Source organism: Lipophrys pholis, assembly GCF_963383615.2.
Source record: "Lipophrys pholis genome assembly, chromosome: 5".
NCBI classification, from domain to species: Eukaryota; Metazoa; Chordata; class Actinopteri; order Blenniiformes; family Blenniidae; genus Lipophrys; species Lipophrys pholis.
Window position 1 is genome coordinate 27,516,359 of NC_137628.1, and position 20,490 is coordinate 27,536,848.

The window sequence follows — 20,490 nt, forward strand, 5'->3', positions numbered from 1 at the left end:
GGAGTGCGCGCGTGTGTGTGGATAAATCTGCGTGTGTGTGTTTTGATGTTATTTGAGACGGAATCCCCCCTTCAGTCTCCAAGAATCCGCGAGCGGCGCGAGGAGGAGGAGGACAGGAGAGGAGGAGGAGGAGGAGGAGGAGGCGCGCGGACCTGTCCACGAGCCCTCACTGCGGAACGCGCGGGGCTGCCGCTGGAGATTCCAAACCAACGGGTATTTTGGATGCTGGAGTCTTGACTGATCCCCCGCGCGTCAGCGGCCGCTTTTCTCTCCCCCGTTTCCCCGCGCCGTTCAATGGACGGCGTTTGACATCTTCACCGAGAGGAATACTATCCAACAACCGGAGAGGGGGAGAGAGAGGTGGCGGTGGAGTGAAGGGGGAAGGAAGGTCTTCAGAACCAGACAGGTGGATTTATCCTTGTGGCTGTGCCTCTTTTTTGGGGGGGTGGGGGGTGGGATTGGATGGAGGAGAAATTGATGGATTAATCTGAGCCAGGAGGAGAGTCGAATGTGAGTCCCCACTCCTGCCGAGGGCACCCGAATGGAGTAACAGGCTGCAATGTCATCTCCACCTGGCTGCCTGGAGAGATGTGTCACGGGAATGGGGTGAGCTTAATTAGTGTTTTTTGGGGGGGGGGGGGGGGGGGTGGGGGGGGAGTTGCTCAGAAGTAACTCTCTCCTCTCCGGAGGTGACGCGGTTTCAGTAGGTTTTTAAAAATATCTGCTGCGCGCGCGCACACACACACACACACACACACACACACCTTAAAGTGGAGCAGAGGCATGGTGGCGGTGGTGGAAGGCTGGTTTGTGCTCCTCTCCGCTCCTCCATTCGTCCGAGTCCTCGACACACAACCTGCTGCATGCCCTACATAGAGGAGCCCGGAACCGGAGCGAGGAGCGTGAGGGGAATATTCGCAAATGAGCCACAGGCTGTTTTTACTCTCCCCATAACGCACAGACTGTGTGTGTGTGTGTGTGTGTGTGTGGGGGGGGGGGGGGGTCCAAATTTATCTTTCACCTGCACACCTTTGAATTTAACTTGTGTATTCCTCACACAAGCTCTACCTCCAATAATCCCCAAAATACGCACAGACACGCGCGCGCACTTGCGCTCGGACGCATAGCAGTGGGCTCGAACCCAGGCACGCACGCACACACACACACACACACACGCGTGAGCTGGCATTTGATGCCATCCAAAACTGTTAAAATGCTAATGAGTCACGAGGAATATAATGACATCGGGTAATAATGTTTGGAGCTCATATTCAGCCTGTAGGCGCGCGCGTCCATTTGTAGAAAACAGTCAAAGTCAACAAGTCTGCGCAGTTGAGAGCTGCGGCGCAATAAAGCAGTGATATTTCTCCTCTGTTTGTTCCCACTTCACCCCTCCAGACCAAGTTTGAACACTTTTCTTCTGGTTTCACTGACGCTGTGAGAAGGAATCAAGATGCCAGTGAACGGACGGGTCACGGTGTCGGCCTGCGCGGGCCCGCACACCGCGACGGCACAACTCAACATTCATCGCACGGACTCCGCAGAAGAAGGCGCAAAAGCTCCGCGACCGCAAACCTGCAGCAGCCGCGTTTTGTGACACCGAAGGTAAGAGGACAGAGGATGGAAACTGCGATCAGGAGGAGGAGGAGGAGGAGGATGAAGAGGGGCACGGTGGTGTGGGGGTGGAGAAGACACACACACACACACACACACACACACACACACACACACACACACACACACACACACACACACACACACACACACACACACTGGAGAGAGTCAGAGAGAGAAGAACCTGCAACGCTAAGCGGCGCTGTTGCATCACATTATCCACGGCTGCTGATGAGAGGCCCGTGTAATGAATTCATATCTCAAATTACAGTTTTCAGCCTTTGAATGCAGTCACGTTGTAGAAACACATTTTCTTCCGTTTTTGCTCCCGCTTCCCGTGCCAAGTCTGACACAGGAAGTGTCTCTCCTCCTCCTCCCAGGGACACAGAAGCCTACACAAACACGCACGCACGCACACATGCGCACACACAGATGTTTCACAGGAGTAACTATAAAAGAGTATGGCCGTCTAACATGCCACAATATACAGCTTGCCCTGAATCCCATAAATCTCCATCATGATCTCTCCACCCACACCTCCGTTTTTTTTTTACTACTTAATTTTGAGTGTGAATGAAGCAGCATCTATCATGATCATTTAGGGCAAATTATCATTCATGCCTTAGCAGACTCTATTGTGGTGTTGGAGGGAACAGAGGAGCGAGGGAGAGGGAGAGAGACTGATGATGTGCTCAGCAGTAGCCTATTTTCTTGAATAGTGGGATGACACAAAAGGAGATCAACTCTGTAGGGCATAAACGCAATAGAGTGGGGAGCAGTGAATGTCTAGAGCTGTTGCTATCTTCATTAATATAAATATCTTTTGCAAAGCTGCAGTGAATTCTGGGTGCGATGTCATAACACCTTTAAAACCTCAACAGTATTTTAGAGTGGGCCTACTTTTTTTTTGTTGCCATCACTCCAGAGAGCCTTTCCTGCTCAGCTGGGCCTTGTATTTTCATCTCTCGCAGTCGGCTATTAAGCAACTTATGAAACAAAGCTAAACGGGAGATGCAGAAAAATGCATGAAGAAAATTAATAAAATAAAAAACTCAGTGATGTGATGCTTACCATATTTGGAGTCCCATTCTGGCTCCAGCATGACACAGTGTTGAAATGATGTGTCGAGATGCATCTCGCTGAGCTGAACCAACTCTATTATTGGCAAAGCAGGTAAAGTACTTCAGAACCCACTGTGTCGAAGCCGCCTGTCAGTGTTGTCAAAAGACGACTGTGTTTTTCTGTTTGTTCGCCGTTTAATCCATTTAATTTCTTACACTGGATGTGTCAAAACATTTCCTTTAACAAGGCGCCTTGAGAGCATTGTGGACCCCGAAGCAAAAATAAGTGATATCCACGCCGAGGTTAAGCTCTTGTACCTGAAGATTGACTGGTAGTGTTGTGCCGAGGAGGACACATCTTTACGCAGGAGAGTCATTTTGAGGTTTCCAGCAGAGAAAAGTGTGTGTTCTCACTCCTCTGTGTCATCTTGGCCTCCGTGTTTTGGTTTTTAATATTGTGAGAGACATTTTTAGAGTCGGTGCCCAAAATTAGCCTCAAAATCTACATATGCCTGCGGGGGGGTTCGGGAAGCAATCATGCACAAGTTTGTTTCTTTTTCATGAAACATACATGGGGGATTTTTATTTTGTACCTCTGCTGAACCAACTTCAGAAATGTTACAACCAGTTTTTGCACATTTGCTGTGACGGAGGCGCATCAATGTCTCTTTGGTCATGAAAGATATTTCCCGGGTCACAGAACTATTGCTGTCACATGTACTTGAGGTTACTCTGTGGTATTAGACGCGTTGTTCGCATAGTCAAGTGGTGAAAGGCTTTAGAGTCACAAACATGGGGATAAAGCCTACTAAGAATCTTCACATTCTCCCCTTTTCTCTTCTCCTTTGTGCAGGATTTTTACATATTGAGGATTTTAGGTGGGAGTACAAACACAAGATTGCAAGCTGGAGCTTATGAAGAATGATTATAAAGATGCTTAGAAAAAAAATAAAAAGCAGAGGTGGAATATGCCCCTTTCTGTCCCGCATTGTAGCTGCATTTGTCCTGAAGGAGGAATTGACATATCCTGTGATAAGGGCTACAGCAAATAATCCCCTTATCTGCACAGTTTTTGGTTGGAGCTCAGAATTCACGTCGCTGACAAGCTGCGGGTTTGAAAATATCCACTCGCTGTTGGGGTCTCGCCTGAAACTTTACCAGCCCAGCCAGTCACCGAGCCTCCGGCGCGGCCTTCAGCTGTCATCTTCTGTGTGAGGGATGTTTTTTTTCTCAAAGTCAAATAAACCTGCTACTGCCCTGTTTGTCTTTTGCTGCTGGAAATAATCTCTTAGCAACAACAACCATCTCCAAAAATGTCATCGCACGTGTGGCTGACAAATTTAGCCCACATATCCGTTCACTGGTTTTCAAACGTGGAGTCCGGTGCCGTGCTCTCACAGCTGCTTTGTTTCTACATGCAATCACAGGTCAAATGCTGCTGACGCGCTTCTGGAGAGGATGAAAATGAGTGTTTTCCTTCTTCATTTTCCCGGGAATCACCAGTAAAGAAGGACTGAGTGACATATGATAATGAGTCATTTGAACCCCGCTGATCTTCTGTATGTTGATGTGTGATAGTGCCATCTCAGACGCAAGCTAATAACCCAAAAGCCTCTTACAAATGTGCACTGTTTAATCATTTAATCAAAACACAGTCGGTGTTCTCATTTAATGAGTTAGTGAGCCATAGTGATTTTAAGTAGGGTTTGACTAATTCACATTTTTAAACTGATCTTTTCAGAATATAAGTTGACAGTATATAGGCTGTTTTATGAAAACCCTTTCGTCTCTCTTTTCTCTATATATTGTAAACATCCCATTTTTGTTTTGGGATTAAGGAGGAGTCGCGCAAATTCTCTAGTTTAACGTGAAGCCATAATGAAACTACCTGAGCTCACGATGAACCGCAGGACCTTCTTTGGATTTACTGAAATTTTAATCAAAAGAGAAGTTGGTTTAACATTTGTAAGAAACATTTAAACAACAATAGCGATCTCGTGGAAGTGTTTTACTTTATGAGCAGCAGCTGCTGCTTTAACACCAACACTGAATCTGTTGGCGGTTTGACCTGCATATGGGCCACTGACTAAATGGCTCTAGCTTGTGCACACCTGCTTGGGTGAATTTTTAATGGTTTTAAAGTGTTTCCATCTGCTTCAGATTTCAGATAAATCGCATCCAGTTCCAGCATAGTCTCTCAAAACTTTATGGATTGGATTCAAGTAATCGGATTGGAATAAATCTAGAACAAAACTGATAAATGATATTCCCATTGCTCTCATTGGAGCAATGATATTCTCATTGCTCAGGCACGGATTTGGATTTGAAAGAAAGAAAAAATAAAAGTAAACCTGACTTTAATCGATCTCAAAAGTTGTATTTTTTCAGGACTTGAAGGCAGATAGTTTAGATGCTGAAAATCAGGATAATCTTCATCCTACTTGAGAGGCGGTTTCAGGGAGGATTTAGAGACATGACAAGCATAATGGAGCTGTAACCAGCAAATTGCAATCTATGCGTATTGGGTATGAATTAGCATTTCATGTTTCTATTTTAATCAAGAAATCTGTCAAAACAGTTTCATCCCAAATGCCTCAGTTACAGATGGAGGAACCAGCTGGGCGCCTGACAAAATGGTCCTCCAATTTCATTCTCCTTTTAAAATAGATGTCTCATAATTCATCTTCCTATAGCATTGTGTTTTACTTTTGGATTGTGGCTGTCATTCAGGAGCAGCTCGCATCCATCAAAGACGCAAACTCAGAAACAGTGTTTTATTCAGCATTTCTATTCGGCCCGCAGACAGCTGATTGGCTATAGAGAGGGCTGTTATTGCTGACATCATCAGTTTAATTTACAGCGAGATGAAGGTTAAAGGGATGTGAAGCAATTTTCATTGATCTGTATTGACGGACTGATGACAACATCCAAAGGTCTCAGTGGGCAATGATTGAGCCAAATGAAATGGGCAAATTTTGCCGGTGAATAGCAAAAGCTATCAAGTTTAGGGAATGACTCAATAGAAATATCACCAAGACGTTAAAAAAAAAAAAAAATGTAATTACATTTCTGTCATGAGCTTTATTGACTCAAAATTGAGAAACGTGGTCAGCATTGCTTGTAACTTCCTGTTATTGAAAGCTAAAGTTGCATGGAAAAATACATTATTCATGTAGATCCAGTCAATGGTGATTTGTTTTTGCCACTTTGCTGTACCCTACTGTAACTCCCTTAAATGTCACTGGCATGAGCTATAATGGTTACCGATTACCAAGTGTTTTTTTGTATTGTAGCTCCTCTTTTGGTCTCTACCACTCTAGAGATGTTGTCTGTCTCTCTTTAGTTGGCAAATACTCCTCACTAAGCACAGGCTCATAAAAATCTTTAATATAGCTGCTAAATTGTTCAAAAAGCACATCATTTTAAAGGCTTTTACCTCCTTTATATCTTTGTAAGAACTCCCATTTTCTAAGTTAGCATCTAAGTTAAGTCTGAATTTATTTCCAGGCGTCATACAATGGGGAAAAAAAAAAAAACATTTCAAGATTTTTAAACAAAATAAAATTTTGCTCTGTTGTGCCTATATTTTGGATTCATAGTGCAGGGTCGCACTAAAATCACAATGAAAATGTTCACGTTGCTCCTGAACAAATCTAATAGACCAATGGATCAACATAAGGATTTATTTTCAGAGGTGCCTCAAGCAACTTAATGAAGTAAGTCTAGTATGCACTGATTCTAATGACTGTTTTGGACTCCAGGGACTCCCTCAGTGAAATATATGGCACTTGTTAGAGTCACTAACTGCCAGGCAAATAGCACACTTTGGATTGATCAGAGGTTGTTGTTGTTTTTTTCCCTCCACCGAACAGCTGCCTGTTGTGGCTGGAACTGAGCTTGATGAGAATGGAGGGACCGGATCAAAACAGCACAGTTGCAGGAAGGAAAACCAAAACAACGGATTGCACTGAAATACTCTAAAGCAACTGTAAAGCCACGACATTAGTCTGTGCAGATGTATCGCCTTTTTTAAAATCTGTAACATCGAACGGGGCCATAATGCTCAATATTGTGGTGGGAATATTTACCAGAGCTGCTTTATATCCTGAGCAAGTCGTTTGACATCGTTGACCAAAGATGCCATGTGCTCTCCTTTGGTATCAGTCTTTTCCTCTCTGTGGCAAACTCAAGGCTTTCAAGATGGTGGGTGTTTCATTTTGGATGGTCACCCCCCACTGTGTCTATCTGAATACTGTGCTTTTGAATTAGCTTGATTAGTATTTAGCACAACATGTGGCTTTGAGAGTGAAAACATTTCCAGCATCCTGGGAGGCTTAGTTGTTACCTTAAATGATGCCTTTCACACTTTGTCAGTCTGAGTTTTTTTTTTTTTTTTTTTTATCCGAGCACAAAAAGAGGCTTAGGAGTTACCCGAGTGCAGCCGCACTGGCCTTGTCACTTTGGCCAACTTAGCACCCAAACCCATATTCCAATTTTCTGCTTTCACAGACACCAGATTTGGGTTCAGACCAATATAACGCTGTCCTAGTTAAGACACTCTTTAGCTTTTTAAATCCAATTTGAGTCAGTTTTCCATGGGTATGAGGAGCAGATCAGTCACGTAAAAGCATCAGTATTATTTCACCACAATGTGTCCAACAGGGATCATTGTGAGGGGCTGAAGTCTCGCTGAGTCCATGAAACGTGGCCTCTGCTCTCACATTTCCATGTATCACATATGTCATGGCACAATTAGCACAGTGTGTGACTGGGATGATTAATGCATTTTTTTTTTAACAATGAATCAGACGTTATTATACGTAGCAGTGGAGATAAGGCGTGCACAGTAGGGTTTTCTTTAAACAATGGCATTATGGAGCTGCAGAGTCTTTTTTTTTGTTATTTTTTCACTGTCGCACCATCACTCTGTTGGCAAAAGAGGGTGCAAAAAGAATAGTAAATGTAATTCTCTTGATAACCCAGCAGCTATTACGAAAAGGAAAGGCTGGCAGTGTGTGCAGAGTACTAAGTGTGCCAATGATGTTAAGTCTATAAGGAATTTCATCAGTCAGCTTTAGCCCAAGTAACATGGCTTAGTTTGTTTTTTTTCCGTAGTTTTTTTTTTTTCCCCTCAAGTTCACATTGAATATATTTTTGCTTTAAAAGGAGAGCTGACAATTGGGGGTTTTCACTTTCAACTGTGATGTGTGTACAAGAAAAACCTGTTCAAGGATTACAGCCTCTTTTGTTTGGCTACCTAACATTTTTACTGGAATCAACTGTGGAAGCCTTTCTTTTTTTCCCCCTGTGTCAAAAAACTAAGTTCATATTTATGGTCTGATTATCTCCAAGATCTTGTGACATACATTGGCCTTAATTTGACACAGCTCCTCTCTGGGGTCGTGCACGGGAGGCTCATGAGCCGCATGTTTGACTCTGCACAAGCTTCAGAGCTGATGCAAGGGTGTCAAAGTCATTTCAGTTCTGGCGTCACAGACAATATCCACATACACAACCTAATCTCAAGTGGGCCTGACCAGTAAAACAACTGCATAATATTTTTTACATAACCACAACTTCAAATGTATCCCCCTTTGTTTTGGTACAATTCAAAAATAAGTACAATATGGATTTTTTTTTAACGACGTCTCCTGATAAAATGGTGAAAAAAGCTTGAACTATTATTTGCAGAGGGCATTAAAAGAAAAAAAGAGGTTCCAACTAAAAATCCAACAAATGGTTCAAAATGATTTTTGCAGTCTAGCGCATACATGTTTTACAACTTCGCTCTCACAGTATTTTAATTGCTGGTCGTAAGAAAGCTCGTTTTTACGTCTGCTCCTCTTCCCAAAACTGTGAACCAGAAACTGCAGTAATTACTATTCTGAGCTGAAAAACGTTTTCTTTGTAATTTTAACACTTTGAGAAGCCATCCCGTGGACTGGAACGGACCAATTTTAGCCCCCAGGTCTTATGTGTGACACCCCTTCCTTAGAACAATTGGGGCAATGCGATTCAAACTCCCACTTCCAAATCACAGACTTTCTCTGCAATTGTATAAACTACCAACATTTTTGTCAGGGGCCATTTGGTCTGGTTGTGTCTCGTGAGGCCAAACTTGGTCCCGTCTTCTCCAACAAATCACTGTTTCACATTAAATATACTTGCGTTCACAAAATACATATTTAACAATCAATTAATGTAATGTTGGTCAGTAATGTAATATATTTGACAATTTCAAATGCAATCAAGCCAGTGTAATAACTTGGCAATGGTGCAATTGGATATTTGAGCAAATATTGTATACTCATTTTGTCAATAATCAAATACATTATTATATGATGGAATATCATTAAAAAAAATCCTTGCAAAATGGAGCCATTGTTATCATGATACATTAATAGGGCTGTATATCTTAGAAACAAAATTGTTTTATTTTTCAGTTTTGTGCAGTTTGCCTATCAAAAATAGGCATAGTGGATAGAATCCATTCATTGAGGATATATACTATGTGGCACTCTATTGGCAAGTTTGTATTACTTAATTGGCTTCATTCCATTTAAACTGTGACATTGTTCCGTTATTGGAAATGTCATTGACCATTATTACATTATTGGTTGTTTCATCATACAAAACCTTCATGGTTCCAATCAGTTCAGCCTCATCCTGGAGGAATCCTAACATGACATGGTCCCACTTCATGCTCATCCTCCAATGTTGAATTCATAATTAAAGCAGCCACTAGAGGGAGCCCTCCCGTATTATATTTGAATCAGATGATGTTAACTTTTTTTTTTTCCTGGAGAATTACCGGGTAATTTCGGGTAAATTACATTTATTTGTGACCAGCAAGGTTGAATAAAAATCTGCCTCACGAGACGAATCTAGTGTTATTATAAAAAATAAAAAAAAGTAAGTGATGGACTATTCTCCTTTCAACCCAACAATAATCTCTTTCTAAACCTTTTTGGCCTGAGCCTCACAGATCCTCTAGAAAACAGTTCATATCTCAGGTACAACAAAGAGCTTTGACCAAACAACAGTATTTGAAGGCCTGGAATGAAAACGCCACCTGTGACAAATTACAAACAGACTATAAACCAACATTTCTTTGCCATTGCATCTATTACTTCTGTAAAAGGCAGAAAATACATAATTTAGAACACAGTTTAATTGTATGTAGATGCAATTTTTAGCAGACAGGGTTGCTTGTTAAGTGTCACTTCTGTGATTATGCAAATTGGGAAATTATGTAAATGGGTTAGGTGGAGCTTGCAGATTTGTCAACCAAAATGGCCCTTTCCATATGAGGGGAAGCGATGCTGTATGGCTCCTGCTTCTTGTTTTTTTTTTTTTTGCTTCACCGAGAAAGCAGTGAGCTTCAGCTTCATTTCATTGGAGGGATTGAATTAAATATCCATAAAAAGTCAGAAATAAAATGCCTTTCAACTTATTGCAGAAGTATTTGTCTATAGAGATGCGGTAATCTATAACTTGCATGCATATCTGTCGGTGGTTCAACCACAGATTGAGCTCCACCACCTGCAGATATGATCTGTAGTCACACATTGCAAGATTAAGAAGGTTAAATAGAAAAAGAAGAAAAAAAAAGCGATATCTTTTCTGTAAGCCAGTTACAGTCAAATGGCTAAGTAGCTGTCGACACATCTGGCCATGTTCTGGTAATATGCGCCGTCCAGCAAGCCAGAGTGTCAGAATATGTGATTCTACACGAGGACGTCATGACCTGCAATCTGTGGTCCGCTGCCATATCCGTGTGATTTCTCTCCTTTTCTTGTCAGTGCGATAGCCCGCCCTGTCAGCCCGTCTGTCAAAGTCACTGTCAACCTCCCGACACAAGAGTGACTTTACTGCTTGATGCAAATGAAGTTTTAGATGAAATGTTTTTTTTGTTTTTTTTTCGCTGGTTGTACAACCAAGAACAAAACCACAAGTAGATGATGAGCTCGGGGAGATAAAGAGGATGACCATGATCATGTCTTTATCGTGGCGTCTGTTAGTGGGGAAGAGACTGATCGGTGTATTTTAGCATCAGTTATACATTTTGTTGTTTTGGACATGGCTTCTTTTAAAAATCTTGTCCAAAAAAGAACTTCTGCAAAATTAGACTCATTAATCCACTATTGATTAGCTTTAAGTAATCCATGCCTCCATTGTACTCACAAATGGTGTAACTTTGTGTTTTTTCCTGCATCAGAGGTCTCTCTTGCCTCCAATTTGTAAAAACACAGCACCTTGGAGCCTTCCTGGGGCACTGACTCCTGTTTTATTGATTCTGCCCTTGTTGTTTTTTTCTTTTTTTAATGTTATTTAACCCGTTTGTGAAGCGCAGTATGGCTGTGAATGTGCCTTGCCGAAATAATTATTACTTTAATTATATAATTGCAGAAGCACTCGTAAATCTGTTCGGCAGTAATTGCATTTTTATAAAGCCCAGGACTTGATTTAAACGCTGCGCTGTGGTGCTTAGGTAGATTTTTACTCTCACGCCAGTGCACCAGGATATGCTGCTTACCTCAGAGATACACACACCGATTTGATAAATCCGTAAACAAACAGATATCTGCACTGCGTGGCTGCTTCCCTATTTCCAAATCACAAGCGTGTACTAATGGAAGCCCATAAAAATATGACATGGTGATCAAACATTGTGGAATATGACAACATTAAAACAACTAAATGCGCTGCGATTGACTCTGCCCTCCCGATTAAGTGGTGTATTTAAAACAAACCGTCAGTAAAGCAACCGAGACGTACAAGCAGTCGGGTTTTTACTGCTCATCAATCTTTGTTGATTTGGGCCAGATTTCCACATGAATAGGACCTTGATCACTCAATGATTTAGTGTGTCAGCGTCGAGTCGGTTTAATTTTGTTTCCCCCCTTGACGTGATCTTGTTGGAGCCTCTGGCAGGCGGCGAGATGTGGACGGCCAAAAATATTCCCCAAATAAGCACAAGTCATCCAAAATATATCACGGCAGGTATGACGCTGCCCTCCGCCCGGGCGACAGGTGCCGCCTCAGCCAGACGGCGCTGGCGGGGATGTGGGACTTTCTGAAGCCTCTGTCTTCTTCTGCCAAGCGTACTTTTTAACCGCAGTGAGCGTCACATCAGAAAACATATGTTGACCTGCCACTGGTGCTCAAAGACGCATGATCAAGCTTTAATCTCACGTCACAGACTTCTGAAGAGCAGCCACGGTATACGTACGCGCTCCCGTCACATATGTGAATTATTTCACAGTCAGTGGGTCTGTAGCATTGCTGCCCGTTGAATTGACAACTTCATTGCATTTAAACAGGCGGTGGGTCTTCTTAATGTAAATGTTTGGCAATTACTTAAAAAAAAAAAAGAAGAAAGAAAGAAACATGACAGGACAATTATATAAAGAGCCATGATAGGGTGTCACTACACTGATGAGATGGAAATAATAATTGCGCCCCCTCAGCTCTCTCGCAGCCTTCAGCGCTGATGGATTTCCAAACTTATTCCATTGAAGTCCTAATTAATAGTCGTTGTTAGCTTGAAGGATGCTCCCCGCCGCTCCTCGGCTGCAGATCCTAATATGGTTTCACATAACTTTCGCAATTTATTGAATTTTTGCTGTTTTTGTAATGTTTAATAACACCCAAGTAGAGAATGACCAGATATTAAGTTCTGCCTATAATTTCATCATTCTCTGTCCCATCAGGAAGAAGTTGATAATATGATAATTTGATCTTACGAGACGACAGAAGTTTGCGATGATTTAAAGCCGTGATCACGAAACCATTTGCAAATGTCAAAGAAAGTTATAATTAGAGAGTTTGTAGAATCTACTACTAATTTATTTATAATTGTTGTATATCTCCAAGCTGGATTTATTGACTCTGCATGCATTTGACATTTGTCACAATGACGTACATTTGACATTAGCCTGCAGTAATTGTGATTAATATCCCTTGTGAAGGTGGTAAATATGATCTACCTCCACACATCACCTTCTTACCTTAGAGGCAATCTGGAGGGCATTTTCTATGCACTTAATTTTAATTAAATCATCCGGTTGTAAATCTTAATTGTCATTTCATGTTTCATATCTGTCAATTTTTAGAAAATATTCATATATACAGTATTTGTTTTAGGGCTTGGAAAAAAATTTATTCAATGGATTTATCGAATTTGAAGCTAAAAACAATGCATATTATGCAAATTCAAGTCCCCCCCCCCCCCCCCCCCCCCCAACAGTTTTGACATTTTTTGCATTCCATTCTACAATTCCTCGTGGGTTTCCGTAGTTGCTGTTGCGCTTTTGCTTTAACCTGGATTAAAGCTTGAATTTATTGAACGACAGAGCCTCATTTAATTTTTATTTTGTAATTGTTTAGATGAATTTTAACTCTGAAGACAATATATGTGATGTCTGTGGTCATTTTTAAGTACATTGAGAAAAAAAATTGGAAAAAGAATCAAATCAATTCTTTAAAAAAATCTTGGATTAATCTTGAGTTTATGTTTTTTAGGCCAAATCGCCCAGCCCTAATGTGTTTTAGATTGTATTGTTCACAAAAGACCTAATTTTAGTGGAAAGGGGTGGACGTGGGAATAAAAATGTCCACAATATATTTATAGAGCGTGCTATCACAAGACAAATCTTTGCAGGAGACGTTAGGTCATTCCCAATCAGGTCGTGTGGTTTATTGATTTAGTTCTCTTTGTATCTAAGAGATGATGATTTAACCTTGCGCCTTCAGCTTTTTTGTGACTCGCACAGCTTATAAGATTACTGTCGTGACTTCCTCCTCGAGAAGTGATTCTGGACTGGAGCTCATTCAAACATGAGACCGACATGTCAAATTGGCAGCACATTTACATTATGATGTGCATGTCTAAAAGGGGCTCGAGCGCAGAGGCATGAAAGGAAACAGAACATAGCACATGGACGCACATTTTTATGGTGGAAAGAGGAGGATTTTCAATGCAGCTTCTGCACACATCAAGCTCAAATATCACGTGACATAAATGAATGTGACCAGCCGGGAGGACTCTGATTTAAATCACAAACAAGATAGAATATGATGATCTTTTTTAATCTTGCAGCAATATGAAGGCTCTTCAAAATTGTGGTGGGTTATTAAATGTCTCCGCTGTAATCAATAATAGATTGCTGAAAAGATCGGTACACTTGTCATGCACCGAAATGGGAACAAATTCAGTTTTTGGTTAAAAATTCAAAAGGGGGTGAATTTATTCCATCATTACATCAGATTGTCTAAAAAGGCTCACCAATGATTGTCTACAACCGCCCTGTGTCACTTTAATGTTTCAGGTCCTCTCAATAATTGAAGGCTAGAAAAATCCCATCGCGTATTCATAAGGATGGCCCAGTCTCCACTCTGCATACAGCACAGTGCTCTCATCCGCGTGGCGCTCATCCAGTTTGGGATCAGCTGTACGTTTAACATGCACATTTAAATGCATTAACTTACATGTGAGCTTTGCTACAACAAACGGCTCTTTAAGAAATGTATAAAGAGTGCTACCTTGATGTCGATGCAGCAAACAGTCCTTGGACTAATCTGGGTTACGCCGTTATTATACATGCAAACATTCACAAGTTAGACTTCTGCCTCCAAAGTTCAGCATCGGGTAGTGCAACTCTGATGTAAAATGAAGAGGAGCTTATTAAATTGCTATTTGCATCTTGAAAGACTATATACTTTCCTACCTTTGCACAACTGCATGATATCTTTACTCCCACCCCCACCCCCCACCCCTCGGTTACCTCTTGTCTTTGAGTCTCCTCATAAACTGCATCTTTCTTGCTACTGTTTGACATCCTGCTACAAAAACAAAGTCAAGTACACACACACACACACACACACACACACACACACACACACACACACACACACACACACACACACACACACACACACACACACACCCACAGTCTCCGGATGAATAGAGAAACATGTCCTTTCTGCTTTTTTGGCTTTGTCCTTATTTATTTCCATTGAAATATAAATGACGTGACTCTTGTGGATATTTTCTCTGCGCATTACTATACATCATACCACCAGCCAAGCAAAAGGGAGAGATGGAATTGGCCAAAAGTCCCCCCCCCCACCACCACCACCACCACCAACACATCTACACACAGTCCTCTGCATTGCTGAAATTTTGATGTGGAAAAAGGCTGTTGGGATGTTAAAAGTCTGTGTCAAGGGGAGCAGCGAGTCGCAGGCCTTTTTCTTTTTTTCTCCTCCTTTTTCTTCTTTTTCATCGTAGACAAGCAGGGAGACACTCGGAACTTACGTCAATCTTGAACAAATGAAAATGTGATATTTCAAACAAGCCCTTTTCACCAGATTCGCTGTTGAATCAAGACAACAAACATTTGTGTTTCGCAATTCACTGTCTGGGTGGGTGGATAATGATACACAGTGTGCCTCAGTAAATGCAGAGCAATCTCTCGGATTATAAGCCTCGGCACTCCCAGGTCAGAAAAGAGGCGTAACTAAGTATGTGACTTGAAAGTGAACCTGCATTAAGATTATTCGAGGCCATGGACTGCAGCTTTATTCAACTAAAAACATTTTTTTTATGGTATCCATTTGTGGATTTTATTTCAGGTTGTTTTTGTTTTTTTAACCCACTTTTGATTATAATTCTATTTAGCTTCCTGGATTTATTTTGATTCATGTGTTTAGAATTGTAAAAAAATACAAAAAAAACCACACAACAAATAAAACTTTCTGTTTCGTTTTTCATAATAACATGCAGTTTTTCCATTTTCTAGTTTGCATGTTCTCCTAGTGTGTGCCAACTTTCCCTTGCAGTCCAAAAACCCACGTTTGAGGTTACCGAGTCACTCTTTATGGCTTGTAGGTGTGAGTGTCTGTCAGCTGGGCTCAGCCCCAGCACCTCATGACCCTGAAATGGATAAAGCAGTGAAGAAAATGGATGGAAGGATATCATAAACGGTCTGGGATATGAGATTTAATGGCGCGTCCAGTAAAAAGGTGGCTAACTAACCTGTATAAATCACAGTGGTTCCCTTCAGATTTACGTCTGCAAAGGTCTGTACTGGCACAACAAAGCTGACTTTCACCGCAGCGTCTCGCTGCAATTGACTGTTTATTTCTAGATCTCAGTGTTGAGTTATAACTGTCTGCAGATACATTATCAAAAATAGAGAAATGAGGAGTTACGGTTACATTTATTGAAAAATTGCTGTTAATGTTATGAGATTGGGTGTATTGGACCCACTTATTAGCCGGTTTTTGGCCTGTGTGTTGTATATTTGACAGCCTCTCTGGAAGTTTGTATGAATTTCAATCGTGATTCAATCAATTTTATTTTTAATGAATACAAAATGAACTGATCAATAAACATCCCTCATGCCATTTTATTGATATATCTACACCAATTACTGATTTCCAAAGGATTTCTAACAGTAATAATCGACCCCATACTTGGAATGACGTCCCAGAAGTGAAGACAGTCTGTCCTCTCTCTCCCTGGCTTGTTTCAGGTTTTAAAAAGTGTGTTGCTCCAACCAGCCAATCAGAGATCAAACCCTATATAGTGTCATCGGGGGTTTAGCCAATCCCAATCAAGGTAGGCCCTCCCTTTGACCCTCCCACAATTAGGCAGCTTTGCTCTGGCACATGGCACCACGAGAGGAAGTACTTCCTCCTCTTCTCAAGATGGGCATGTGTGGGCGGAGCCAGTCCAGCTCACACAGATACAGCAGATTCTGAATGCAGCTCCTATGATCCAATATTCAAATGGAGGAAAATCGAGGAGAAGCTGGATTTGGTGAAAAAAACTTTGAATACAACGGTTTTGCACCAACAAGACCAAGTGAAAGTGTTGAAAAGCTGGATAATATGAGCTCTTTAAAGTCTTTTTCTCATGTGATCACCAACTTGATTGAATCATTTCCAAATTGATCTTCTGAAACATATAATGTCTTTGAAGTTTAATAGTAAACTCTTTAAACTTCAAGTTAACGTTTAAGTTTTTAATGTCTCCATTTGTGTGACAGTTTTAATAAAGAAACAAGATTTAATTCAAACCTCTTGTTTTTTAGTTGTTTGTTTCCTTTTAGCATCATTGTTCTTGCGTTCTTGGCCAGGCCTCCCTTTAATAAGAGATCTATCATCTCAACAGTATTTACATGGTTAAATAAAAGCTTGGAGATTAAAAAAACAAACAAAAAATCCTGTTATCATGATTAATTAGATAATATGAAATGAAATGGCAAAAAATTATATGGTTCATGCAACGAAAGGATTAAATATCACATTTCACTAAACAAATACCAGTTATCATTAAATAGAAACAACAATAAAAAGAGAAAGATCCTATTAGAGAACTTCATGTGGTCCTCTCCTATCTGCTTGAAATAATAGTGAAATTGGCTGGGTGCGCCTCCGTGTACAGCTCTATTTAATTAAATATGACATGCTCAGTCCCCCACTGGAAGCCAGTGAAGCTGTAAGAAGTGACAGTTGCCGACATGACTGTGAGCTTTAAGTGACTCTAACCAGTTGTTGGCCTTTTTTCCTCCTCCGCTGCTTTAAATTTATGTTGTAGATGTTTTCTTATGAGTCCAGCACATGGATTAACGGCGTCAAATCAAAACAGCACAGGATCAATAAAAGTATCCTGTTCACTCGTTAAACCGCAAAGTCTTGTCTGCACATGTTAAGAGCGCAAACGTGTGGGTGTGGATGATTTGGAGTTGTTTGTCAGATAATTACTTTTTCAATGAGCAGCGTACAATGAGTAATTGATTGCATTTTTCAAGTAAATGACCCAGCACTGGAAGCAGCGTCCTGCCAATGCCGTTTTCATTTGACGAACCGATACGTTGATTTCGGAGTCGTTGGGTCTGTATGTTGACTTTCAGCGGCTTCGAACTTCATTGATCTCATTCACGCTTGTCACCATATTTGTCTGCCGTGTTATTTTGCAAACGCATTATGTGTGGCTGTGTAGGTAGATGAGCTCCCCCGGTATTTATCTGGCACTGCTTTTATACATATATATAAATTATTTTTTTTTCCCCAATTCAAAGAAAATTTGAGGATAAATGCATCGGCTCATTTTCAAAAGGGGGCTGACCTCGGTGTCAGTTGAGTTTCCAGCTGGCAGAAGTCGTTGAGCATAAAACCAACCTTTCTAAATCACTGAGCAAATCTGCGATGTGGGCAGAGAATCAGAGGTCTGCAGGCAGGCTTTGCTGTAGCAGCACCTCATTACCAGATCATTGTAAAGAATGCAGCCATTCAAAATACCTCCTGTTCTCACGTCCAGGTCGGGGCCCTCGCTGAGTCCCATCTTTGATCTAGACAGGATGGATTTGCTCCTGCTGCCTGACAAACAGGTTCTTCTTCTGTTTAATTCAACCAAATGTCTCCGGCATCTCCTCCATTTGCTGTTTCCAGTTGTTGCGCGACGTGCGGCACACACGTATCTGATATGTTCTTGGAATTTAAACACATTGATTGTATAGGCGGCAGGCACTCAGTGAGATACTGATTTTCTATAAGGTTGATACAAGTCTTGTAAGTATTTGTGTACCTATGATGCGTGCAGTAATCATTTTTGTTTAGATGCTGAGATCACGGTTTTGTTTTTATTTATAAAACATCTGCAGATATTGAACTGCACACACTGCTGGTGTAGAAGACGAATGGAGGCGGCAATACAAAGCATTTTGTTCTCGTCAGATTCTTTTAATTTGAAATACCTGTTAGCCCTTTATTTTTAATCTGCAATTGTCGTAACATGTGGTTCATCTCATTATTTCAATTGGACTTTATTACACTTTCAATACATTCTTTTAAAAAAAAAAAGATCACCACGTATTTCTATCTTAATGCTTTCTTCTTGAAGAGATAAAACCACTTCAGTTCCACAAGGGCTTGTTGGAGCCCGATTCAACAATGACCCAAAATGTATGAACTACCCGAATTGCTATAAAATATAATGGAATAAACCCCAAAATGTAAGAACTGGTCAATAATGTAACAAAAGTACTGAGGACAAAATGGAATTTTAAAAAAAAAATGAAGAAAGCCCAAAATGGAATAATTGTCAATAATGTTAAAAGTTTTTATAAGAACTTATACGTGATCTTAATATGTTTAATGCTTATCCATTACTTTGTACTGAGGATTGGAGACATAGATTACAGATTATAGAGAACTGAAGACTATTAATTACTTGGGCAACAGCAATCATACATAAATACCATAAACTGTATAGAGATATACGTATAAACAAATAGTCCAAACTTTTACAACTCATTTGTTCAGTGTTAATCAAATGGAAGCAGTTCAAGTTTAAGTCCAAACTATTAATCCTTGACTCATTGACGCTAGTTTCTATTCTCGTGAATGGATGGCGCATGCTTATGACGTTTCATTCTTGAGGGATCACGTCGACCCATGTAAATCACAGGCTGCAATTTTAATCGTGCAATCTGCACACGGCAGACTTCAAGTCGTGTCCAGACTTCATTAGATTCATGTCACACAGTGTGACCAGCTGTGAACTTAACTGAATTCACGTCCCAGTAGAAACTGCTCATGGCTGTTAACGTCAGCTGCCAGTGCAACATAATATATCTGGTGACTTTTTATTTTTAAATTTCAACTTCATCATCTAAAATTGATTACGTGCTAAATGACAGCTGGATGAATGTTTAGCTGTCAATGGCTGAGCCATTATTCAAGTGTATTAAATGTTGCTCCTGTGTGTGTGTGTGTGTGTGTGTGTGTGTGTGTGTGTGTGTGTGTGTGTGTGTGTGTGTGTGTGTGTGTGTGTGTGTGTGTGTGTGTGTGTGTGTGTGTGCCTACTCTCAGCACTTAGTACTTGTCTGCCAGCTTTCTCCCCGTGTCTCTCTTCCTTTAAGCCTCACAGTTCGAAATCTTTGCTCCAAGGTTTCTATACGTATCACAAACCCCTCCACACACAAACAAGCACATTCAAGGTAGATTTTGTACTCTCCCTGTAATCTGCTCGACTCCTTTTATCCTTTGTTGTGCCTCTCTTAGCATTGTCTCCGAGGAGTCCATCACTGATGATACGCTGGTTCTGCACACATGTATTTTCTAGTTAAAATCTTTGAACCTTACATTGCAATGTCTAATGATGCGCCTTCAATCCATTACAATATTCACACTCGTAAATCTTCCAAACACACATAAAGTACATACAGCAACGTGAAGGTACTGTGGATGTCATTGTTCACCACCTGCTGCTTCACCTCCTCCAGGCCCCATTGCAGGCAGTTTGTGACTTGCCCACCCCAGGCAGACGCCACTGTTGCTTTTCCACGACATTAGTGACTCTGGACAGCTGCTCTGCTCCCATCGTTCACACATCAGTGCTGCGGTGTGAGGTCGTGAACACCACACGTTATTCTCACACCATGTCCAGACTCCATACCGTCGTGATCTTGCGTGTCAGTGATTTGAACTGTGTATCCGTGGCGATGCGCTGCCGTTGCTGTTAAACTACAAGTTTGTTAGACTGAATCAAGTTTTTTGTTGGCAAATGCCAATCAGGTAGAGTTTGTAAAACTACAGTCAGTTTTAATGCACAGAAATTTTTTTGATCTGGATGCTTCTTTTTTTTTTTTTCTTCGATTCCACACCTTTTTAAACATTTTCCTGAAATATGCCCCCGAAGACGTCACACCGCCATCTGCAACTTGTTTTAATTATTTATTTATTTTTTATTTTCTGAGCACAGACTGCGCAGTAATGTGCCGAGCATGGTTAGCTTCTCACAGCA

At 41.1% G+C, this 20,490-nt stretch overlaps 1 protein-coding gene across 1 annotated transcript in view; it reads left to right on the top strand.

The window, feature by feature from the left end:
• Nucleotides 1-588: 588 nt before the first annotated feature.
• The window catches only part of grin2ab (glutamate receptor, ionotropic, N-methyl D-aspartate 2A, b), a gene marked incomplete at both ends in the record, with an annotated part of 109,207 nt that continues 89,305 nt past the window's right edge, over nt 589-20,490 (top strand). Inside the window, 2 exons of the mRNA XM_080464618.1 lie at nt 589-606; nt 1,399-1,605. Coding sequence (XP_080320744.1) covers nt 589-606; nt 1,399-1,605 — 225 coding nt within the window. The remainder of the gene's footprint in view (nt 607-1,398; nt 1,606-20,490) is intronic.